This window comes from Nelumbo nucifera, chromosome 5 (assembly GCF_055504915.1).
Source record: "Nelumbo nucifera cultivar China Antique chromosome 5, China Antique-T2T, whole genome shotgun sequence".
Lineage (NCBI taxonomy): Eukaryota > Viridiplantae > Streptophyta > Magnoliopsida > Proteales > Nelumbonaceae > Nelumbo > Nelumbo nucifera.
Window position 1 is genome coordinate 46,310,467 of NC_142653.1, and position 26,467 is coordinate 46,336,933.

General features: G+C 39.0%; 1 protein-coding gene across 1 annotated transcript; it reads right to left on the minus strand.

The window, feature by feature from the left end:
- Positions 1–500: 500 nt before the first annotated feature.
- Positions 501–24,776, minus strand: LOC104589323 (Lung seven transmembrane receptor family protein). The gene is made up of 5 exons (XM_010247599.3): positions 24,353–24,776; positions 19,534–20,470; positions 19,256–19,351; positions 995–1,131; positions 501–917 (listed from the first exon to the last, which is right to left on the minus strand). The coding sequence occupies exons 1-5, from the start codon at positions 24,586–24,588 to the stop codon at positions 749–751; spliced, it is 1,575 nt and encodes a 524-aa protein (XP_010245901.1). The 5' UTR covers positions 24,589–24,776; the 3' UTR covers positions 501–748.
- Between the last annotated feature and the right edge of the window lie 1,691 nt (positions 24,777–26,467).

A 26,467-nucleotide genomic window follows, 5' to 3' on the forward strand; every position in this document is an offset into this window, starting at 1 on the left:
AGCTCGAGCCTCCCATGTGCATGCCTCTGATCGTGATTTTCTGTGAGAAGTTGGCTATAAATATCTACTGAGAATATCATGTAAAGACAAGGAATATATCACTCTCTTCTTACCCTAATTCTCAATGGTGCTGATGGGTGACATCTGATAGACAAACAACCATGACAATGGCAACCTATACAAAAACAAAGTACAAGCTACAAGGAACCAAGACAACAGTACATTACTAAAGCATATTCACTATAGAACCCAACCTGAACTGCAATGTACCAATACCATTTTTAGATAAACTATCTACCAGAGTTACTTGAACAGGACATCCAGACAAGAAATTCAATCTGGAAGCTAGGGCACAAATGCTCCTTAAAGAGATTAGGTAGCTGTCAAAGGTTGTGGCCATCTAGAACTACAAATGTCACAGCACGAATACAATCCATAAATTTTTTGACCCATGACATGAAATAAAAAAATGAAAGAATATAAATACAAAGGACAATCAGTTTCTACAAAAAATATAGAAGAAATCACATTGTCACTGGATTCTAAGATTCATTAATCATACATTGGTCAGCTTTAGCTGCCAGTGGACACTACTGAAAATAAAACCTTTCTACACAAGTGAAGAATGAAAAAACTGCAAAATAAGTGAGGGCAGGAAGTTGACCAAACTTTCCTAGTTGTATTCTTTTGAATAAAGTTGGCACGAAAGGTTACAAAAAACATGTGCACTTGTGCATCTTATTTGTTACTATTCCCTCTTGTCCTCCTCTGTGTCATCTTCCACATTGAATACACCATTGTTTCCAACATTCTTATCTTGCTTCACTAAACTTAGATCCCCTTCTGGTGCTACCCTGGTTAAAGATTGAGCTTCTTCATCATCAAACTCGTCTCCTACTTCCTCAGAGTAGGCATACCTGGTTGAAATGACAATATTCCATAATGAGATTACTATATTAAATATAAGTTAAACTTCAGAAGGTTGAAAAGACACCTTTGAGAGCTCTGAGATGGGGGCCAAAGGTAGCAGATAACACAGAGCAAACCAAATGCAATAATATCCCAAAAGGCAGTGATGATCCAAGCACTTTGCCACCTTTCACTGAATGGATCTGTTGCTTTGAAATAGACCTGTACATGCAATGCTTCTCTAGTTCAAAATCACAAAGATGTGAAAATATAGGACTACAGCTAGTTAGCAGATCAATAGCATCATATTGCATTTCATGTGTGTTTTGTGTACAATCCTTTCTTTTTTTTTTGATGAATAATAATAAGTTTATTGATTCAGAAGCAAATTAGAGTGAGTTCATACATCATCCCAACGAGAGGCGCGAGCTGCAGCCCCTCCTTGAAACTTACAAGTAAACTAGGAAAGAAAAACAAGAATCACAACTGAGCCCAAAATAATTCTTCCCTATTTACCCCTTGCTTAGCTAACACATTTGACAAGGTATTTGCTGATCTCCCCACCCATTGTACAGTGACCAACATATTCCTTGTCAACCAACTAAATTTCTTCATTTCATTCTTGTATCGCCACATAGCCTCTTCAGAATTTTTCACCAACCCACCACCACTTTGGAATCCCCCTCGATTATTAGGTGTTGTACCCCCAGCTGGTTTGCAAATTGGACCCCTTGTACAGCAGCTAAAAGTTCTGCCCTGATGGAATTCCCAATTCCCAAAGGACCTGAGTAGAGCAACAAAATCTCTCCCTTCTCACTTCTCAAAGCACCCCCCACTCCGGATAATCCTGGATTACCCATGCTGCTTCCATCAAAGTTCAACTTAATTGAGCCTTCGGGTGGAGGAGACCAGCTTGTAATTGATTTGGCCTTTAAAGATGAACACCTTGCTACTGCTAACCAATTTCTCCAAATGTCATTAAAGGAGAAATGATGAAAGATTTCCAAGGTCTTCAGCTAATGTATTGCCCTGTTTAACACACAGTCTTTCAAATCTTGGTTGTTCCTTTCCTTATCTTGAAAAATTCTGAGATTCCTTTCTTCCCAAAGAGTCCAAGTCAAGGCAGCATGAGCACATCTCCACATAATTCTCCCTATTTTTGTAGGCTAATAAAAGGTAGAATGGTTGAAGAGCATGTGAACTTCTGCTGGTAGACTCCAACTACCCCCAAACAACGAAAGTAGCCAAGCCCAAAGGTCTGCAGAAAAGGGACAAGATACTAATAGATGGTAACAATCCTCACCGTGAGCTCTACAGAGGATACACCAATTAGGAGAAATACAGAGAAAAGGTCTTCTCTTTTGCAGGTTGTCTAAAGTGTTTACTTTCCCATGGAAAACTTCCCAACAAAAAGCCATAATTTTTGGGGGAACTGGCCTACACCAAATTTCTTTTGATGGAAAGGGTTGGTGAGTAGGAAGTTGAGAGATGGACTTGAAAAAAGAAGCACAAGTGAAGGTTCCATTGGGTCTAGGAGTCCAAACCCTCTTATCTGGCTTGGAGGGATCCAAACAAACCTGATTAAGACACCCAAGCAACAAAGAAAGAGACTCAATTTCAGCATCCCTAAGTCCTTTACGAAACCCAAAATCCCAAGTAGGATCTAAGGGTGTTCCCAAAGGTGAGACAAATTTTGAGACCACCTCTTTTTTGTACAAAGAAATAGAAAAAAGCGAAGGGAACAAATCCTTTAACGGTGAGTCTCCTACCCAAATATCCTCCCAAAAAAGGATAGAGTTGCCAGAACAAACTTCATACCTGATAGAATTGAGGAATTGAGGAAGGGTGTTGTGAATAGCCTTCCAAGGTGCTGCTAGGTAAGCTTGCCTCGATACACCAGCATCCCATCCATTCTTTGACCTCCCATGAATGCTTCCCACCACCTCATGCCACAATCTCTCTCTTTCCAAAAGCCATCTCCACAACCATTTCCCTAACAGAGCTTGATTCTTTCTAGTTACCCTCCCAATTCCCAAACCCCCCTCTTCCTTACTTCTGCATACAATTTCCCAATTAACCAAGTGATCCTTTCTCTCTTGTCCCGGGTCCCATAAGAAGTCTCTCATCAACTTCTCCAGCTTCCTAGCTTCCCTAACTGGTATCCTAAAGACAGACAAGTAATAGGTAGGTAAGTTAGCCAAGGTAGCTCTTATTAGGGTAATTCTTCCTCCTAAAGAGATATAGTTCCTCTTCCATGAGACTAATCTCTTCTCAAACTTTTCTAACACTGGGGTCCAAAATCTACTCTCCCTAGGATTTGCCCCTAAAGGAAGCCCTAAATATGACATAGGCCAAGCAGAGGTGGAACACTCAAGACACTCCACAATAGCCTCGACCTCCCCTACCTCCAAATTTATACCTGCTATGCAACTCTTTTCCAGATTTATTCTCAAATTAGAGACACTTTCAAATCCTTTTATTAGCTCCTTTAGGTTTGCTACCTTTTCACTAAGACCTTCACAAAAAATCATTAGGTCGTCTGCAAACTGAAGGTGGGTGACGGGGACTTGGTGTCTCCCTATTCTCCAACCCCTAATGGCATCTTCGCTATCAACCTTAGTAATAATCCTACTAATCACATCAGCTACTAAGGTAAAAAGTAAGGGTGAAAGTGGATCCCCTTGCCTGACACCCCTGCAAGCTGGAAAAAAATCCCTCACCGTACCATTTACCAGAATAGAGTAGTGACAAGTATTGATACACCCAAAGATCCAACTACACCACTTGTCCCCAAATCCACCATTTCGCATAACCTCTAATAGAAACTCCCAGTCCACCAAATCATAGGCCTTTTCAAGATCCAATTTACAAATGAATCCTTTCCTACTAGACCTTTTCATTTCCTCCACACACTCATTCGCAATTAAGATCTGATCTGTTATTTGTCGCCCTTGAATGAAAGCCCCCTGAGTTTCACTAATGATGGTAGGGAGGACTGTTTTGATCCTCAATGAGAGCACTTTAGCCAGAATTTTATAGATGCTTGTCACTAGACTAATAGGCCTATAATCTTTTGGGTGGTTGGCATCATTCTTCTTAGGTATCAAGGCCAAAAAGGTGGCATTAATTCCAGGGCTTATAGTGTGATTGTCTGCAAATTCCTTAAAGACTTCAGCTAGATCCTCTTTCAACACCTCCCAACAGCCTTGATAAATACCCATTGTAAAGCCATCTGGACCCGGAGCCTTGGATCTATCCATTAGAAAGACAACTTTCTTAATCTCTTCTTCCTCGAAATCCCTTTCCAGCCACCTTGCCACTCCTTCATCAATTCTTGGCCAATCCACCCTTTCCATGACTGTTCTCTCACTCAAAGGCCTTCTTTAAATCGATTTGAAGTGGTCCACAAATTTTCTGGCTATGTCATCCTGGTTGGTAATCACCTCCTCTCCTATCTCTAGCTTGGTCACAAAATTCTTTCTTCGTCTCCCATTTGCCAAATCATGGAAGAATCTAGTGTTCCCATCGCCTTCCTTAATCCACTTGTGTCTAGATTTTTGTCTCCAACTGATTTCTTCCCTCAATAACACTTCTTCCAACTCCTTTTTTAATTGTCTCCTTAACACTCTGTCCTCCTCGATCAGCCCATTGTGAGATTCCTTTACATCCAAATTCTCTATTCGAGAGATTAGGCCCAATTTTTGCTCCTCAATTCTACCAAACTGATCTCTATTCCACTCTTTTATTTTGGCTCTCAACCTTTTTAATTTCTTATGGAACTTGATCCCCTTCCATCTTACCCCCCTCTCCTCCTCCCCCCACCACTCCTTCACTTTTTTCACAAAATCTGGATGGGTAAGCCACATATTTTCGAATCTAAAAGGTTTGGGTCCTATAGGAAAAGACTCAGTTCCTATTTGGATAGGGCAGTGATCGGAGGTGACCCTGGGTAATGCCCTAGCAACCAAGTTTTCCAAACTATTCTCCCAGGCAAGGTTAAAAAGGAATCTATCCAACTTCGAGCACAAAGGGGTTTCCTGAAGGTTGGACCAAGTGTAAATGACTTGTTGAGATTAACAGAGGTATTTCCTTCAGTTCACAATCTTCAATAAAACCATTAAATTTCCTCATGCTTGTTGAGATTACCTGTTGGGGATTACTGGTTTCATCAGAGAATCTAATAACGTTAAAATCCCCGCCCAGGCACCAAGGACCATCCCATAGCCCCTTGATTGCATATAGTTCCTCCCACATCTCATTCCTCTCTCTATAGGAATTAGGGCCATAAACATTGGTTAAGACCCATACACACCCATTTTCTACATTCTTGCACTTAATAGAAACTGAGAATTATCAATTCTTCCACTACATCCTCCCTCCATAGTGTTACAATCCCCCCCGAGGCTCCCCAAGAAGGAGACGAGCTCCAACCTAAACCTCTAGACCTCCAAAAACTCCTAACCCATCTCCCATCTAATTCCATCAGTTTGGATTCTTGTAACAACACAACATCAGGTTTTTCCCTTCGGAGTAGGTCTTTGATCGCCCTTCTCTTCCTTGCACTCCCTAACCCTCTTACATTCCAGCTAATAATTTTCATCAATACAAAATAGCAAAGGAACCCAATAAGAGGCCATATTCTCCTCATTTTAGGCCCTTACTCCTATCCCCTCTACCACTGAATTCTAAATCCCCCTCAATGTCTGAAATTAGCCTTTCCACTTCAAATCTTTTTTTCTTATTTGTTCCTCTTTTCCCCCCCTTCCCAATTTCTCCATCCTTTCCAGCCAATGTTTGAGAAAGAATTTTACCCTTCTCACACTTATTTTGGCTACAACATCTTTCTACGAGTCCTTCCTTTTTATTTTGTTCCTCCATCATTGTACAGATCAACTCCCAAATTCTATCCGCCTCCCCCTTACTACTTCCTTCCAACACCCTCTCTCCTCCTTCCACTATCACCCTCTCTCTTGCATCAGAAACTCGTGGATGGGAAGCTGGGATATCTGTTACAGGCATAGCAAACAAGCTAGTACCTAAAACAGAATTGACACCCATACCTGAAAGAACGAGGGTAGGACTAGAATCACTGGAAATGACTTGCTGACAGTCGGCAAATGGTTTTAAAGCCTTTCCCCTTTTTAGACAAGGTTGTGAACTAGACATGGTGAAAGAATCACTTCCTGACGACCTACCCACTTGGAAAACCTTTCTTTGTGTTTCCGACACTGGAATACTCGCATCCATCCTCACGGCCGATTCTTGTCCCTCTCCACCAACATCTTGTAATTCATTAGACTCAGGGTCAGCTCCCTCGACGAAGGGAGGAGGAGTTTTCACAACTTTAGAACCAATTTCTTCACCATTCCTAGTCTTCCTGACACCTGCCTCTTCAGTCTCTTCCTCTAAAAACAACAACTCTGTATACAAACTTTCTGTTTCAAGAAGATCATTGTTGCTTTTCCGAGACAAACTTCCCAGACTTAGCGTTTCGTCTCTATCAGAACCGTCATTGCTGTTTTGTTCACTCAACCAATCTTCAAGCCCTGTTCTGTTCTCATCACTAGGCTTCAGGTATCTCGGGTTGCGCCTATCTGGTGAGAGACGGTTCGCCAGGTTGGAAGGGACCCACTGTAGAGAGCCTCGAGACTGCGAGTCTTGAGACTTTTTTGCGCCTGATCTATTCGGTCGAGAGGAAGGGTTCGGGGTTGAAGAAGATAGACGCTTTATCTCGTCTATCAGCTCATCCCTCCTCCCAGTCACGTGCTTACTTAACGTGTCCCTCGGCCCATCTGTCTTATAATGGGCCTTGGGCTCAAGACTATAGTAGCCCAACTCCTTTACTTGAGAAGCCTTCTCCGGCCCACCATAAAAGGGATCCACTCGATTGGGCCCTTCTTTTCGTCCCACGTGACCACTTAAAGGGTCACACCCCCCTGTTTTAATGGTCGAACCAGCAACCTTCCCTGTCTGAAATTGCTGGTTCAGCCTTCTCCCTTTCGACACTAGAAGCTTTTTGTCTTTTTCCCCTGACACCACCTGCACAAAGGATCTGCCATTTGTCATAACCTCTTCTTGCTTTCTCTAGGTTTGACCTTCCAACTGCCCCAAAACTTTTTGGCTTCCCAGAATTTGTTGGCCCTTTTTAGTGAAACATCCCTTCCCATTTGAATTACCCAATCTCACAAGTCCACGTAGTGCTTCTTCTTCCTCCTCCTCCCCTCCTACCAAACGAGCCTCCTTCCACAGCCCTGCTTCAATGGAGGAAGCTAACCACACAGAGACAAAGCTCCCCTCTGTTCGTACCTCTACCTTTCGTGGAATTTCTTCTGGCTTCACACCACTTAGTAGGATTGCTACTGAATAGAGGATCGCCCCAGAAAGCACCTTTCAAGATTCCTCCACACAACACAGCTATAGACTCTGCTATTTCTTGTTTCCATAGATGGAATGGCAAGACTATTACACACACCACCACACCATCTTCAACAAAAAAATCCTTGGAGTTGGATGTTGGATTCCATTTGAAGACTGTGAATGATCCGAACTCAGCCTGAACATTGATAGCTAATACTTCCAAATCATTCTCTAATGGATCTAGGATGGCTTTACAGTTATCGAAGGGGGTTAATATGAAAACACTCTTCAACTTCAACCTTGTTGCCAGTAAGTCAGTTACCCTCCTCCAATCATTAACCTTTTCCTTGGCTTGTATCACAAACTTACTATCCCACTCCTCTCTCTCTAGACCTCCCACCATTCTGCAATGGCCTTTTGTTTTTGCCATGACCACTGGCCCTTGTTGTACCCTGCTGTTACTGAGATAAGCCTTCTCCTCCCTTATGGAGGCTTTTTTCTCATTTGCTACTCTTTGAGCTAAGAACTCTTTGAGCAACCTATCAACTTCCCCCCAGCCTTGGTTCTGTTTTCCTGCTGGTAGACACACCAGTTGACTTTGTCCCTTACCAAAAAATTCAGCCAAAGCTATGAAGAACCCCTTTCTGTTCCTCTTACATTCAACAACATATCTTCTCCCTTCTAGTGTACTAAAATCCTGCCAGTTTATCTGCTTACCTTTTGAACAGGCTCCAGCTATGAACTTTCTTAGCCACTCGATCACTTCTAATCCTTCCAGCAATATTGTACCCTTTTTCGCTTCCCTTACCTTCAGGCTTACCTTCCCCTTGATTCTCATCTCTTCGAACAGGAGATTTTTTGCTTCTATCTTCAAGGATCTCCTCCACTGACCTGCCTGCACGAACTCCATGTGCTTTGCTTCTTAAGGTGTGTACAATCCTTTCTTACCAAGAGATGATCCAATGCAACTTAGTAGAATCCAATAACTACATTATTCATATGAAATCAAATGAGAAAAACAAACTATTCTCTGATTAGCTGAAGTTTGTATTCTTCATTAACAGCATAAAATTAATATAACAAAACAGCTCCAGCTTTCACATGAGGAGCATTAGGTCCAAGTCATCCAAACTAATTCTTACCTGGATACCCAACCTTTTTTTTTTTTTTGTCATGGCCACTAAACATTTCCACCAAAGGGAAACAGGAAACTAACATGGAAACATGCATTACCAGACCCTTTTTGGAGCATTTGGGATGATAGAAATTCAATGATCTTCAAAGAAAGTTCATTCTGTTGGGTGTGACATTTTATATGCATCAGAGTAGTTCACTGGGTCTATATTACCAAGTTGTGAAATTGAATATTAGATATTGGTTGCCATCTGTAAATCTTTCATCAATTGCCTCCGGATCAACTTTGATAGGTACTATCCTAATCCATTATGGGATTGGAAGGCTATCTAGAAATGGTTATGATAAAGTGAATGCTATTCTGGCTCTGTATGAAAGCAAAGATACAAACAGAAATAGGGAAATATTCAAATTGGGGATTTAGAGTTTAGGGAATGCTTGGCAAATGAGAACCTCACCACTACCATAGATCCTCCTGAAACCCAACTCCAGTCCTGGACAGTACACCACAGTGATGACTGATGAATTGAGCAAAGGACAACAATGATGGACTTCAAAGTGGAAAAAGGAGTGACTCTACCAACAAATAGACCTGTTCATGGGCTGGGCCAGGCTTTGACTCTTTATGAACAGAAAAATGTTAGGCCCGAGCCCGGCCCAACCAACGGGCCTACAACTTGGGCCCGAGCCCGAGCCCAAAGCCCGACCTAATAAAAGAAATTCGAAATTTTCCCTATTCAAATAGACATTATCTATTTTAATTCAGATGTTTTTTTCCCCTATTTAAATGAACAATGGGCCTACAAGTGAATCAACAACCTTCTCAAATCAAAAAAATTATTCAAATGGACATCACATAGGGTTTTTACTTAGGTTTAACTATAGGTCGGGCCGGGCTATTTTGGCAAAGCCCGAGCCCGGCTCGAATTTTATGCAGGCCGGGCTTTTTGGCCCGAGGTTAAGCCCGCGGGCCAAAAAGCCTGTTCAAGCCCGTCCGGGGGTCGAGCCAGGCCGGGCCGGCCCGTCGGGCTACCCGGTCCATGAACAGGTCTACCAACAAATCTATAGTCTAATGATTCTAACCATTAAGTTGAATGCTATAACTGCTTCTGACATATAAGTTCCAAAGATTCCAAGACTCCACAGTTACTCCCACAACTATATCCAACAAGGATGCATTTCCATTCTTTCCTACCTTGATAATATTAAGCCATCACCTTCCTTTCTTTTCACGAGACATCTCACAATTTATCAGGTGTCTTACATTCTCTTGGTTCTGTGAAAATATAATCCTAAATTCTCTACAGTCCATTCTTTTAATCACCATAACAAGGCTCCCTTACACTGAAAAGTAACAGGAAAGCTAGGGAAAGTGGATTTGATCACTATGTCCCAAAAATCCATAAATTCTTGTAGCAAAGCTTGTTACAATAATACCCTCATAAGTGAAGAAGCAGGGAGGTTACTTGTTGATCATTCACTTTTAGAATTTCTTTTTTCTTTTTTGAAAAAAGCAAAGTATTATATTAAACTGAGCAAAACATATACAAGTTCTGTGAAATAAGATACTGGGCAGGGAACAGAATTTTCTTTTACACAACAATTCTGATCACCTAGATACAAAAAGGTTACTAAGATCAACAAGCTGTATTGTATATCCTTGCAAAGCTTATCTTCAATATTATATTCTTCCCCAGAAACCATTCATTGCTGTATCTTAGTATTATATTTATTCTCAAATAACCTCCTATTTCTTGCTGTCCAAATTGCCCATATTACTGCTGTAGATATCACATTACTCCCCATCTAATTGTCCCTTTTCTGGACAGTTTTTGTTGCCAACCCCATAACAACGCTTTGTCTTTTAGAAAGCACTGTTCAAAAAGCCTCAAAGATTTTACCCACAGCTTCCTTGCAAGCTTGCAGTGGATAAATAGATGGTCCACCCCTTCAGTGTCCTCTCCACACATTATGCACCTGCTAGGTTTCACCATCATCCCTCTGCTAAAAAGGCTGTCTGCTGTCAAGCACTTTCCCAAAAAAGGCTACTTAAAGAGGCAGTACAGTTTTCCATACTGTATTCAGGGAAACTCTTCCCCTCTTAACAGAACAGCCTGTTGGAATTTCAGAAGAAACTTGGAAGGGCTGACAAATTGTGCCTCTCTCTCTCTCTCGCTCTCTCTCTCTCACACATACATACACACACACCCCTATCCTAGACATTTTCACATTTACTTCATCAGAGGTTTTCTTCTTGTGACAACTGCTAAATGAGTGACAAACCATTTTGGGGTATAATCTTTCTCTGATGACTAATGAAATAGTTAGTATAATTTGGTATCCACTTCCCTCTGAAGAAAAGGAATAGAAGTGATTTTGTGATAAGTAAATAGAAGTGATTTTATCTATCCTCGCATATATCATGCATCTCTTTGACAGGGAGTTAGCTACTTCCCCCTATTTCATCATTCAAAAACAACAAGCTTTTGTCATTTCTATGGAACTGATGGGTCTAGAATTGGTCGCTTTGGGTAGTGAAGTGCTCCGTCAATGAGGAGAAATTGGGCTTGGCAGAAGACAAAAGATTTATTGGACTTCTTTTGATTTTTTTTTTTTTTGATCAACAACAGTAAATACAATTTTTTTGAGGAAAAAGGTAAAGAATGGTTTAATTACATATGCTATTGTGAGAGTGTGGATATATATATTTAAGGACTTGAAAGAAAGACGCCAATAAAAGTATGGTACAATGGCAATATCACAGGATAACATGAATGTCTCAAACGATTTTGTGCTGGGTGTTGTGAGAAAACAATATCAAAAAAGCTAGTTGAAGGTAACCACATGGAGTTGTATGTGGCAGTGCGAGGTCACCAGACCAAACAAGGCCTAGTAGCAAAGGACCTCACAGGAGAAGGAATCTCATAGGAGTGAGATCCCAAATTGTACCTCATAGGCATAATATGATGAGGTGACCTTGTTACAGATCTTATAGCCTAACATAATGGAAAACCTCTTTATTCCACCGGTGTTTTTTTTTATCAATAACAGTGCATTTTATTAAAAATTGAGAAAGTACAGAAATAAGGAGCTAAAAAGACTTAACTCCCCAATAAATCAAAGTACATTAAAGTACACCCAACTGAAACCAACTACAGAACAGCCCAAAAAATAGAGTTTCTGATCACCCCTTGCCTAGCTAAGCCATCTGCCAATGAGTTTGCACTTCTCTTTATCCATTTACATCTAACTTCCATGTCCTTACTCAGCCACTTAAATTTCCTCTTTTCATTGTTGTAGTTCCAGAGCTTGGAGTTGTCCTCTTTTAACCAGTTCACTACAATTTCAGAATCACTTTCTATGATCAATTTCTTGAAATGCATGTCTTTGACCCTTTGTACTCCTTCAAGAGCTCCTAATATCTCAGCCCTCAAGGAGTCTCCCACACCAATTGGGCCAGAATACATAGCTAACATATTCCCTTTTTCATCTCTTATCACTCCCCCTATCACAGAATCTAGACCAAACGCTGCAATCTTGGGAGCATGCCTAGAATGAAACGCGTGATCACCTCAAGGAAATCATGACTGGCTGTACATGATGTCTGTGTGAACATGCATCACACTTAAAGTGGTGGCCTAATGGCCCCATAGTCAACAGGACACACGCCACACCTAAAGTGTCTTCCAAGAACATGGCCTAAGCCTAACGGCCGTGTCTATGGGGGAGAAACCAATGGGATTTGTTTCACATGTGTTCATTAAAGCGAAGAAGATTATGGAATATGCACCTCATGTACATAGCCTGGTTCCCCCAATTCTATAAATAGGGAACCAGGAGGCTGAAGAAGGGTTCTTCCCTTGGCCATTTTCAGTTCTAATTTCCCTGCAATTCACTACCTTTTCCGACCCCCTGAACCCTAGTTCTCCTCATCCTTAACCACTTCTTTTCCCAACTTCAGGTCAAATAGACCATCCTCATCCGGTAGGATTACAGCTACAAGAATGCATAGCATTCTTTCAATGAGTCTAGCTCTTGCCCTTCCCCTTACAAAACATTTCCTTTCACAAGGTGCCACACCAAAAGAGATGTCTTCTATTCACCCCTTGTCTGGCCATGGCATCTGCCACCACATTCATAGATCTATATTGGACAACATTATTCAGAAACTGTTTTTAGCAATGTTTGCAATGCTTTGGGGTATTGGACTGGAAGAATTAGGATGGTTTTTGAAGGAAAAAAGAAAGATTACTGGCAAGATATGTGCTGACATTGGTTCTCTCATTCTTGACTGGTTGGAGAGTTGTGGCTCATATGGAATTTGACAACATTGGAGGGTCAACTTTGAATTGGAGTTTTGGAATACCCTTGATGTTATAATGAATCTTGATTGTGGCTCTTAAGCTGTGCAATTTTGTATATCTGCTGCATACATCTGTGCCTCCCCAGACCCCACATTGGCAGAGCCTCGTGCACTGGGCTGCCCTTTTTTAATATTTGTTTTGTTGTTAATGTTTGAGGTTTGGTATCATCTTATCACTCCATTAAACTTTTTCTTTCTCTAATATAATTTTCTTTTTTTTCTTTTTAATAAGAACAATACTATAATATTTTTTCTTTTTGTTCTGTTTATAGAAGAATGCATTCATGTGAATGAGATGGAAAGAAAGAAACAAGTGAATATTCAAAAATAAGAATGTCTTATTCAAAATTCATGGAGGTTTTTAATTGATCAAAGCCCTTCCAGTATCATGTGTTTCTGGCAGCATAAATTTTAACAAAAAATAGCAAACTTTTATTAATAGATAAAGGTGAGGGAAGTATATACAGAAAATAACTGGTTCTCTAAAACCAGAAAGCCAGACCCAAAAACTCAAGCAACTCCTACAATGAAAAAAAGAAAAAGAAAGATAAGAAAAGAAAAGAAAAGAAACACCATGATATGATCCTACATACATATGAATAGTAGATACCCCCAACGTAACCCTCTCATATCTAGATTTCTGACCAGGTTATCTGCATTCATAAGCCCCACTCTAATGTCCCATGCGCTCTAGAATCAGAGTAAACCACCGATATCTCCTAAAATTCTTTGAAGACACCAGAATGCTTGAGTTCCTTGATGGTGTAGGACAACCTAGCTATAATACCCAAAGGATGCAGGAATAATGTAGGAACAAACAAGTCAAAACTGGGATTTTCTATGTACTTGTGCACTTTCTTTTGACATTCATATTGTATGTGGGGTCCGGCTTATTAGTTTGGTCTGTATAGTTTAGTTATCTTTAAAATTCCCAAGTCAATTAAGTAGTTTAGAAGCTACTTAGGTTTTTTTCCTTTTCTTTTCTAAAGCTAAAAGTATGAGTAGCAAAATAATAATTTTGAGTTTTCTTATTTGCAGGGGTTTGTGTATGTATGCATGTATAAAGTTGCAAAAATGTGGTTAATGAACTTTGGAGATTATTTTCTGATTATTTGACTCTTGAGTGATTCCCAAAACCCTAGAGTGAATTCCATTTTTTCTCATTGTCCTTCTCTTCCAATTTTTCTAAGTTCAACCACCAACAACCATCAAACACCTGGAAAAAAGCAATCAACAACCGTCATTCAACATCAAATAAATGACCAAATTGATCCTGGTTGTTGTTTCAATTTCCTTCAGTCCTCAACCCTTACTGCTTTACACACTTTCTTTAAAAAAGCAAAACTTATTTAATTCATCCTCAATCCTTCTTAGGCCTTGGTGAAAATCAGGATTGGTTTAGTCATCCCCCATATTTTAAGCCCATTTTCATCCATTAAAACAGTATTCAAAAATTCCTTCTAAAAATCCTAGTTCCAAGAGTTCATATTCCGGGAACTCTTATCCATAAAACCTAGCTTCACAAGTTATCTCAGAACCCCTCCAAATTCAACCCCATTCTTCAGTTTACCATGCCAAACACTACTCTAAAACAATTTGAAGAAATTTTATTCCAATCTCAAGTAATTGATTTTTTTATTTCTTTAGAAATTTCTGTATATCGTAGTAATTACAACCCTGAATTAATTTTACTATCAAATTATATAGCTCTATAGACCTAGAAAAACGTTAAGCCCTTGAAAATGTAATTTTCTTATGAGTTTTCCCTCAAATATGTTCCAGTCCAGCCTTTGTGCACATCAGTCCTACATTAATTAGTATCAGCCTTTGAGCTTGTCCATGGGTAAGCTCCCTATGAAATACTTGGGCTTATAACTAGAGCAAAGGTGTATTTCCAAGGCAGTGTGGAACCCTATATAAGAAAGATTTGATAAGATGTTGGAATCATGGAAACTGAGATACCTTTCTAAGGGGAGCAAATAACATTACTGAACAATGTGCTGTCAGATCTTCCTGCTCCAGCTCGGGTGGCAGAAACAGTTTAGAGGAAGAAGAGAAATTTCCTCTGGAAAGGGTGGAGAGAAGAAGATACAATTCATTTGGTAAATTGGAGAATTGGGGTGAGCTGGGTGTAAGAAATTTGAGATTGGTTAATGAAGCTCTATTGGGGAAATGGTTTTGACATTTCAGTGAGGAACCAGATAGCTTGTGGAGGAAGATCATTCATCATTCTAGCCAAATATGGGTCAACAAATCTGAATTGGGATCCGGGCTTACCTAAAGTCATATGGTCGTGCTCTCTGGAAAAGGGTTGAGAAGAGTTTCAATCAATTCTCGGCAAGAATAAGTTTCAAGGTGAGTAAATGGTCAACAAGTCAAATTTTGGAGCTATACATGGTGCTGAGGTGTTCTAATAAAACTCTCATCGACTTGCTTCTGTCTGTTTCCGGCTACTAGAGATAGAAACTCCTTCTTGGTGGCTAATGGTCAAGTGGCTAGGAATACTGATCTGAAAAGAAATCTCAATGATTAGTAGGTCAAGCAATTGTTGGAGCTACTCTCCCTGTTGCAAAGTGCAGAAGTATATGTGAATCAGGAAGATATGAGGATCTGGAAATTTGACTTGTCAGGTTCTTTCTCTGTTAAATCATTTTACGTGTACGATGTACCTACGTCTTCTTTCTTAAGCATTCAAAGTCTTCTTTCTTAAATCCTTGAAAATCTGGCAGAATTAACACCCAATGATGAGTTGATCCGAGCCACCACCTCTTCCCAAACTTCCCAGCACACCGCAAATGGAATGCAATTCTGCATCGGCTTGACCTTAGGACCACCCGAACTCTTGGCCAAAGTCCAAAGATTTCAGACTGATCATGAGATTGATCACCAATCCACTTTAAACAGCTTGAAGAAGTAGAACCATATTGGGAAAATGAAGCTGCAACTTAGAACAAATGCATACTGTTTTCTTCTCCAGACAAACACAGGGCACACCTGCTTGGAAATTGAAAGCCTCAACTCTTTAGGATGCCCTGAGTCAGAATACACCCCCTGGCTATCAACCATGCAAAGGCTTCCACTCTTGGGGGCACTGGTTTCCCCCACACTCCCTGAATTGGATCAGCTTCTACCATATTTCTAATCAGAATAGTGTACATTGACTTGACTGTAAATTTTCCATCCTTGCATTCCTTCCACCATCTGATGTCACCATCTGACAGATTAATTTCCAAAGATTGCAATTTGGACAGCAGCTCCAAACATTCCTCCAGCTCCCAGTTGAGTAGAAGCTTTCTGAAGTTTGGTGTCCACACCACAGAACCATTTGAAACTTCATAACAATCAGAAATATGTACACCCTTCCGATCCAATCTGTACAACCTTGGACAGATCTCACAAAACTTCCCCAATCCAGACCAATCATCCTCCCAGAATCTAATGCTAGACCCAATCCCTGCCCTCTAGGAATAATGAGAAACCACCACAGAATTGAAACTCATTAACCCTTTCCAATAGGTATAAGAGTGGCTTACTTCCTTTGAATCCCACCCAAAGTTCACCACCCCATATTTACCAGTCACTACTCTCCTCCATAGTGCTGCCTCCCTCTCTCTTCCAAATCTCCACACCCACTTTCCCAACAAAGCTTTGTTAACCCCCACCTTTCGCACCCCAAGGCTCCCTTCTTTTTTAGGCTTGCACACCACCTCCCACTTAACTAAATGTATTTTCTTTTTTTCAGCCCTCACTCCACAAAAACTTTATTTGGATTCTATCTCTCCCAACACTGCTGTTGGAGCCTTCAACAGAGATAGGTAATAGAACGGCAGGTTAGAAAGGATACTTTTTATCAGAGTAACTTTCCCAGCAAAGGAAAGAAATTTTCCTTTCCAACCGGTCAGCTTTGGTCTATTCTGTCTAGCACAGGTTGCCAGGTAGAAGCAGCAGAAGCCGTAGCCCCAATTGGAAGCCCCAAATAAGAGAAAGGGAAGTTTCCAACCAGACAGCCCAAAGCTCCGGCACACAACTCAAGAACAGAATTTTGGATGTCTCCCATCCTCCTCATCACTTCTTCCAAGAAACCCCACTCCACGTGATCATATGCCTTCTCAAGATCAATCTTACGAATTACCCCTACATCCCCAATTTCTAATCTTTCAATCAATACACTCACTAGCAATCAACACCCCATCCAAAATCTGTCTTCCTTGTACAAATGCCATTTGAGTGGGCCCCACCACAGCATGAAGCACCAACTTTAACCTCCCAGGTTTTTGCCAAAATTTTATACGGGCTACAGATCAGGCTGATAGGTCTGAAATCTTTCACTCTAACAGCCCCAACTATTTTGGGGATGAGAGAGATAAAAGTTGCATTTGCTGATTTTTCTAGCTTTTTCTCTCCCCCCCACCCCCACAAAAAAAAAAAAAACTCCTTAAACATTAGCATCAAGTCCTTTAATGATGGTCCAACACATTTTGTAGAAACCAATCATCTTCTTAATCGCATCCCAAACCTCTCCCTCCTCAATTTCTCTCTCCAACCATCCTTACCTTTTACCAAAAAAGGAAAAAAAAGCCCATGCAATGCACATGGCACTGAACAGAGTGGAATGGTGGAACAGGATTCATGTAGCTTACCCCATAAAGTTAGGACTAGGCTTAGTTGAGTTTTGTTGAAAACTATCAGTCCTAAACCAGTTTGGCATCAAATCTTTAGTCTTACATCAATATGGTGCCAAAGCTAAATCGTGTTTCATCAATTTGGTAATAGAGCTGGCTGGTATTTTCTAAACAAAATGATGGGTCTAGACTCAATGATAATCAATTTTTTTAACCATGCCAAAGGTCTTTAGTTAAGTTGTTTGAGAGGTTGGTGAAAGAATTCAGAAATGATATTGTTGTCCTATATTAGTTGAGACTTGAGAAAAGACTTACCCAAGATCACCAAAAGTCACACACATAGAAAATAATCTTAATTCATTAGCCACATTATTACTTTGGGATTGGGCATATTAAAGCATGATATCCCAAAGCCAAGAGACCAAATACAAGGCAGCTCAGCAATGTCATTATCTGGTACAAGGAGTAAAACAAGATAAAATTTGGGATTACAGAAGATATGGACTATGGAGTGCACCAAAACTAGAAATTATTATTTTTTGATAAATACCAAAACTACAAAATATTTTCTAACAACTGTTTTTTATTGGCGGGTTGTAATTTTTTAGCTTTAGTGCCAAGTAAACAATTAGGAATGAATAATTTATTTATGCCAACAGAAATCAATTTTCTTTGGTAGAAAATGGAAATCAATTTGGACCCTCAATATTCTGTTTTTTATGTTCCATACTATAAAGATTGAGAAATTTGGGATCCTATACATCTAACAGGAGCAGGTGTAGTTAAAGCATCACCTAAGTATTGACCAGGTGACACCTAGAATCTGTGTCTTCTTTTGAAAGTCATATGTATGTTTAATCATTTATTGCTTTAATTTGTGGTTTAATAATTGGAAACTAACTTTATGATTATACAGTATGAAAAATGTATTTTATTTATTTATTAATTTTTGTCACCTAAGCAGTGATGCGCCTTGCTAGGCCACAACGTTGGGCCGCTTGGGAGAAAGCACCTATGTCATGTGCTCTTCACCTTCAAGATATGTTCCTTTTCTTTTTGAACAAGATCCTCACCATTGATCATCTTCCTTGCCATTGTTGTTACTAGCTTCTTTTTATTATTTTCTTATTTGTTGGGGTTCAATCAACATGTATGCTGTCTTAAACCCTTGAAGACTTCAAAACCTGAACTGATAAGCAAAAAAGAACTCAATCAACATGCATCCTTTTGAATACTTCAATCAACATGTATCATTTCTTTTTCTTTTCCTAGAACAAAAATATGGTTCATCCCCTCTATTTTTTTCCTTTTTTGTTGATCATTTTCAACCCCTCTATTTGCTGAAATTTCTTCTCTTCCTTTTTACCATTTTCTTCTCTCTTCGTTTTTATCATGAAAATATTGATTTTCTATTTTTAAATGAAATTTATACGTTTTTTATGAAGTTTATAGACAATTATTAACGAAAGACGGTTGCTACTTGCTATGGAACTTAGGAAATTACCCTAAGATTTACAGTTTTTTACTCATAAAATAAACATGCAAATCACCTTGGATGAGGACATCCAAAATGAATGCACTCTTTGTTGCTATTAGCCTATCACTTTTTGATATTATAATATATTATAATATTAATACCTCACCTATCAGAAAACATGAAGATCCTTTTGCCTAACTTCAATCAAATAACAAACCAGATGCATGGATAAATTTGAAGTAGGAAACTGAGCAATGCAAAAGATAAAAAATGAAATAAGGTGCATTTCTTTCCCTATGAAAGAAGAGTAAATCATGTATATGTCAAAGAGGCATTAATTCATTATTTGAACAAATCTGAATTTAAATAAGTTCTTCTCATTGGAAAACATACCTCATAACCAATCCAAACAACTGAAGCAATTACAGCTACTGCTAATGCATTTGAAAATTTCCTATAAATATCCAATTTAACAGAGCTCCTCTTTGCCTGGAAGTTACAAATGAAATCAGTGTCAGAGAATGGTTGAAGAATCAACCTTCCCCACAAAGGAAACAACATGGCATATAAAAGAAAGGTAAGTCCCATTGTGACTGCAATGAGAAATTGCAATTGTTGTCCATGATTCTAAATGTAGCATATTTGCAACCCTTACATTTATTTAAATATACCTGTAGTTGCTCCAATGTCTTTGAAAGAGATGTGAAAATCCACAATATCAAGAATGCATCCAGGAATGCATCAGGAAGAACCAGGAAGAGTCTAGCTTTTCCTGAAATGTCATTGATGGTTCCCACATTCTCAGCAATATCAAGCAGCTCAGATGCCAAGAAATAGGTAACTCCAAGAAGAAGCACCTTTGAGGTAAGGCCACCAAGAGTAGGCCGAACAACACCATATCCCATAGAAACAAAAAGTATAAGAAGGCGTGAAACAGTTTTTCTTACAGCTCCAACTGTCACAACCCAAGTTGTGAGTCCAACTGGCCTCATTCCAGTGTTATTAAAGTTTGCATATTCAAAATACCAAAGAACCATTTCAAACAAACCAAGAGCAATAACAATTGTTATGCAGTTCTGAATCTGCAATATGTCCTTCCAAAATCTCACATACTGAGAAAACCATATGAGACTGAGTATTATATAAGCAAGTGACATGAAAACATAGAATTTCATCAATGGTGCCATCCTTCCTGGTAAATAACCATCAGGATTCTTCCACAATGTCTTTCCACTCATCACCAGTCCCTTAAGATTTGGATCACAGGATATAAAGAACAAATTATACATTCCAGTCTTTGTAATGTGAACCTCAGTAGCATCCATCTTTGTAGATAAATAGTTTCCACTGAATTGTATATTTAAAACAATAGGCCAATGAGGATCCTCAGCAGAAGGTCTCCTGATGACTTCGCCTTGCTTACAACCTTCAAGCTTTGCAAGATCAGGGGTGCAACATATAGATCTTTGTCCACCATAAGCTGAACCACCAATATTATCCCGATCAGCTGCTTCAAAAATAGTAGCTTGAATCAACCCGGTACTATGTGCCATACTTGAATGCTTGTCTGCAGCTTCCTTGCTTCTCCAGAAGGTGATATTCTCAAATCTGCTCAAGTATTTTAATCAATTTTTGAACATACAAATCACCTCATCAGTTAATTAAATAAACAAATGATAATAAATAATACCAATAATACAATACAAAAAAAAATAGATGCAGTTGTAGAGGCTCTGATTACAACTGAGTATCTAGTTCATTCCATTTCTAAACATTCTTCATGGACCAACTTCAGTCTTTGCCAAAACTCAACTTAATCCAACATAACTCAGCCTTAATCCCAAGCTCCCAACTATTTGGGGTTAGCCACCTTAAATATTGCCCTGCCATTATGCTCCATCAAGAGCAATGTTTTTGTCTTTAGACCACATTTCAGTCTTTACCAAAACAGAAATTAAAATCTTAGTTTTCTTCTTTTCTAGAGAGCAGTTACAAAATTCTAGATTTTGATAAAAACATTGTAAGCTTTATATTATCTCAAACCAATTAAAATTTAAAAAAGAATGAACCCAAAAAAGGAACCTTAAAGTTACCTGATTTATCCCCTGCATACTGTGAGAAAAGCGGTTGGTTAAAGTAATCAAGTATTATCTAATCCTAGTATTATCAAGAGAAAATCAAGGCATAATCTTGTTTAAAAGTTTACTTAAAAGCCTTAAATACATGGCAAAATCTTGGAAACCCATACATGGTATTCTCCCCCAATTCTTAAAACTCAGAAGGTATGATGTGTGTACTGGAGACAATGCTTTGTTCGGGGAAGATCTTTGGTTTGTAACTCTACTCTCAAGGACCTCTTTCCCTCTTTGTACTCTCTCTCTCTCTATTCAAGAATGAACCTATCCAACGCTTTGCTTCCTTCTCCACTTCAACTAGTATTATTTGGGATTTGGGTTTGAGAAGAGACTTGAGGAATCATGAGTCTGATCAAGTTGCCTTGCTAGTAAAACTTCTTGACTCTTTTTTTTTTGGATCCTTCTTTTCCAGATAGTTGGGTTTGGACTCCTCACCCTAAGGGCCTTTTCTTTAGTGCTTCTTTTTTTCTCCTCCTTGTGCTTAGATTCCTCTTCCCCAGCCTTCCCTTTCTAAAGAAGTTTTGTCCAAGCCTATCCAACCCAAGGTTGGAGCTCTTTGTTGGAAAATCTATTATGAAAAGCTAAACATGTTGGACAACCTGCAAAAAAGAAGACATTTCCCTTGTATTTCCCCAAGTTGGTGTATTCTATGTGAAGCTGATAGTGAGAGTTGTTACCATATGCTAATCTCATGCCATGTTATTGCAGGCTTTTGGGAAAGGTTATTTGTTCTATTTGGTTGCAGGTGGAATTTGCCTTTGCAAACTAGTAGCCTATTTGACCCTACAACCTTCAAATGGCCTAAGAGGAGGGGCAGAATCCTATGGAGATGTGCTAGTGATGCTATGGTTTGGACAGTCTGGAAGGAGAGAAATGCTAGAATCTTTAATGACTAGGAAAGGAATGAGGAGGCTATTTGGGATTGCATTGTAAATAGGGCTATCCAATGGGCTAAAACCTTGGATCTATTTTTCCATTTTTCCTTTGATGATATTTGGCGGAATTGGGGAGCTGTAGAAAAAAGTTCAGAAATCAAGATAAGGCCTCTCTTAGTTTGGGTACCTCCTGAAAAAAGGTTTCATTAAGCACAACTTTGATGGTACCAATTTGTGTAATCCAGGGCTCTCAGGAATAGAAGTGTTTTCAGAAATGTAGAAGGCCATATAATTGCTCTATTTTCAGGTCCTGTAGGTGAGGGGGACTATATCCAAGCTGAATTTCAAGCAGTTCTGCAGGAGCACTATTTGCTATAGAGATAAACATTGATAGATTAGTAATCACGCTGATTCAAATTTGATAATTGGGTGGCCAAGGAATCTAGACACTGTTGTTTGGACTTGTAGGGAAGCAATGAAAAGGTTTAAATGGTTGATGTTTGATGTCAAATATGACTGTAAGAATTTAGTGAGAAAGGAGATCGGCTAATGGCACAGAAGATTGTTTAGCTAAGCAGGGTGTGCATAAAGATTATATATTTTGGGCTCAATTCTAATCTGTTTTTTTTTTTTTTGTAATTGGCACTGCACCTTGCACCTCTCTGTGGGAAGCTCATTGTATAAGTTGTCATTATTGAGTTTTTAATATAATCAATTATTACTTATCGAAAAAAAAAAAAAAAGATTGCTTAATCCCCTGCATGCTATAAGAAAAGTGGTTGTTAATGTAGTCCTGTTATTATCCAAACCTAGAATTATTAAGAGAAAATCGAGGCAAAATCTCACTTAAAAATTTTCTTAAATACCCAAAAGTATGAGACAAATCACAGCCCAAAATGCATATTTCATTCGCGAATGTATCTTACATGTTTACAATGATTAGATAACAAATATTTAAGAAAACCTAATCAGACCACTAATTTTAAAGGTAGGAGATCTAGAATGTATCATACCACAATGTTAGAAATAGTTATTGAAAATCATGGAAAAGATATCTCTATAGCATCTGATGACCTGCTTTTTTGTCCAATGCCCCTCATGCACATCCCCCCTTTTATGTCCTCATTCTTATAATAATGTAACTCTGATCTTTAACAATCTTTAAGAAAAAGAAGAAACAAAACAAGAAAAGGAAAATGACCAAATATGCTTTCTGGCATGTATAAAATATATGGTCTTTCAAATATTAGATGACTTTACCCTCCTGAGATAAGAATTTCTAGGTTACTTTACCAAGCAGCAATTTCTCAAGGCTTTAGTTGGCACTTGGCCTTTGACTTGTATTCCAATCCACATTCATTTCCAATTGCAAAAGAACTTATCCTTGAGTTCAATCCAAGCATCTTTCTGCAACTGCAACTAGTCAACCACATTTCCTCTGCATGTTGCCTTTAGCCTGTATCTCCTATGAAATTATTTTAATGCCATGAAAATAGGTGGTGAAGCATAACACATAAACAACACTCAATAATATGTTGAGTGTCACTTCTAGGCTTATTTTCTTTATTTCTACTTTTCATTTAAATCTTTTGTACATTAAAATTCTACTGTAGACCATGCATTCTCCTTCCTGAGTAGAAACTTCTATAGGTAGCAACTTAGGTTCATTTATGCTTTTGCCAAAATCTTCTTGAGTAATACATAAAGTATCGCCTTGTGTGATCCTCAAGGCAATTATGATAAAAAATTAATTGCCTTTTATACAACCAATTATCTTACTCATTTCTTGATGCAATGGCAGAAGTCAGAAATTCCTCTCCAGAGTCCTCAATTTACAGTTTCAAAAATGATCATTTGTCATTTACGACCATCGAGTCAGAAATTCTTCTCAGATCCATCATACCTAGCTATCCCGATTCATCATCCCAATCAAAAATCCGGGTAATAACACCATAAAACATATGCCGGAAACGTCCTCTTTAAGTATAGACACCAAACCGTCTGGATTATATGCCGGCCTAATATGCCATGCCAAAACATGCCAATACCTAATGACTTAATTGCATGATAAATTCACATGGAAAGTATCCCCTCTAGAAGTGTGGTAGTTGTAAATTAGCTACATGAATTGATCTCTCTCGCTTCACATTTATATTCCGTTTCTGTTAATCTTATAAAGTCAGAAATTCTAGTCATTACATTTGAAGACTCAATTTTTCTCCTTCCGGATGCATCTAGTACTGCATTGCCACCTTAGATCTAATGCAAGTCAAAGGTTAGCAGATCTCTCCTTAAATCCGATCCATCAATGCCCACCGACTAAAAGAAGAATATAGCAACATTCTCTCATTTGATAAAAATAAACACCAATTAGCAAGAAAAACAAGAGTAAACTGAAAAGACATAGATAGACGAACGAATATAAACACACACACAGACACAGAGAGAGGGGGTAGCGAGACAAATTTGTTGAACACTACCGGATAAAAGAACGGCCATCGTGGATCCCGGATCCAGCATTCTTGTCATCGAAAGCACCAGCACGAGAAGCGACGATGCCCTCGCTACCACCGGAAAGAAGATAAGCATTTCCGACCTCCTTGAAGGTTTCTTGGTCGTAGAAATGGATGGAGGCTTCTGCTGCGCTTGCAAGAAGGATGAAAGCAACCGCAACGGAGAAAAGAGCGAGACTGGGTGTATTAATAGCGAAATCCATGGAGAGAGAGAGAGAGAGAGAGAGAGAGAGAGAGAGAGGGAGGGAGAAAGAGGAACGTTACTCAGAAAGAGAGCGTCGGTTGCCGCGAATTAGGGGGTTGAGAGAGAGAGAGACCGAAACCCGCGTTTTATTCAGGTTAATGGGTTGGTGGGTTTCGGTGTGGGTGAAAGTTACTTCACGTAAATCCTACTCTTCTTAGAATATGAATGTATGATTTAAATTGAGAAAGATAAGAGACAGGAAGAGAGATGAAAGAAGTTCATTTGATGATTTCTTTTAGTAGTTGAGCACTTGAGCTGATAGCTTACCGGATTTTTTTTAAAAGTATATATTCTTTGAGCTGATAAGGAGAGCCGACGAGTACCCGATTACCCGGTAACTTTATGCATCTCATTGGGAGAATGACCGATACCCAGTGTATCTCATCAGAAATCTGCATTGTGTGTATCTATACTTCTCCCTAATTTTTTTTAAAGCGCATCTCATGATCAGGTTGAATTATAAAGAGTCCAGTTAGATGAACGATCAAGGGCGTATCATTGCAACATTTTTTGTATGTCAATCACCATTTTTGTTGGGTAAAAGACTTAAAAACCTCCCCTATATTTCACCTAAATAAAACATCCCTTCGCTTTTTAAAATGGACTTAATTACTTAAACATTTTCTCTTACATGGTGTTTGAAAGCGTGGGTGTTTTTTGGAATTGATTTTCAAAAAAAAAAAATGCTCATTCTTTCAAAACCCATTTTTCAAAAAAAAAAAAACGCATGTATGTATTGACAGATAAACACCACAGAGAATACACATCAATCAATCATTGGGAGAAACGGTTCATCAATGGGGTCCCGATTTTTTAATAATCGGCTGAACCAAATAATTAGATACATGGGTGTTTGTTGAAACGCTTATGTGGATCCAACGTAGCACTATTTTTTTTTTGAAAAACGGCTACGGTTCCAAACATCCCCTTAATTTTTTTTAAACCGTTATCTCTAACAAAAAAGCACAATGACTAATATACCTAAATTAATTTTGAGATTAAAATGATATGTAATTAATTCAAAGAAAACAAAAAAGATAATCTTAAACCTTGCAACAGTGAAGTTGAATGTTGTTCATATCATCGTTGTATCCAATTGCCGCCAATGGAGCTAAGATAACATCTCACATAAGGGCATTTTCTCCTCTCTGCTCATCTTGTGATAAAAAAAATGATCATATCAACACGCTAGAATCAATTAACCAAATCACAAAGCAGAGAAGGAAAGTAAATTGTGAGAGCGTAAGAGGAGATGGCACGAGCCATGTTCATTGACCCAATCAATTCGACTATTGAGCGGTCACACCATACTTGCAATGGGATTGGGCACTTGGAGGCCTAGTTCTGAAGCTACCAACTCTGTCTTCATCACAATTGTTGAAGTTGATTATAAACACGTGGACTCGACTTCGGAGTATGGAATTCAAGAAGAGGTCGGAGTATGGAATTCAAGAAGGCCATACAAGCAAGCATGGACAGAGAGCATCTCTTCATCACATCAAAGCTATGGTGCTCGCTGCCACCATACATGGTAAGATATGCTATAAATAACGAGATCACATCTCCGCCCCACAATTAATGTTATCATCAGGAGATGTTCTTAATACACGGCAAGAATGTGCTGTGGGGCGGAGATGTGAACTCTTAAATAACGCCCACAAAGAACTACAACTCGAATATCTTGATCTTTATTTGATTCATTGGCCATCTCAACGACTGATGGCTTCAGGTTTGATTTTTGTTTCATATCCTTTACTCGGTGAAATGAGGTTTTTTCTATATAAGACAACCAAATATGCAAAGAGGCAATAGAGGGCATAATTGGGATTTAAAAAAAA

Excerpts from the sequence above, each read along its gene's own strand:
- LOC104589323 (XM_010247599.3), bottom strand. The coding sequence starts at position 24,588 with ATGGATTTCGCTATTAATACACCCAGTCTCGCTCTTTTCTCCGTTGCG. Across the intron at positions 20,471-24,352 it reads GATGGCCGTTCTTTTATCCG|ATTTGAGAATATCACCTTCT; the intron begins GTAGTGTTCAAC and ends ATACTTGAGCAG. Across the intron at positions 1,132-19,255 it reads TTGTTTGGATTGGTTATGAG|GTCTATTTCAAAGCAACAGA; the intron begins GTATGTTTTCCA and ends TTGCATGTACAG.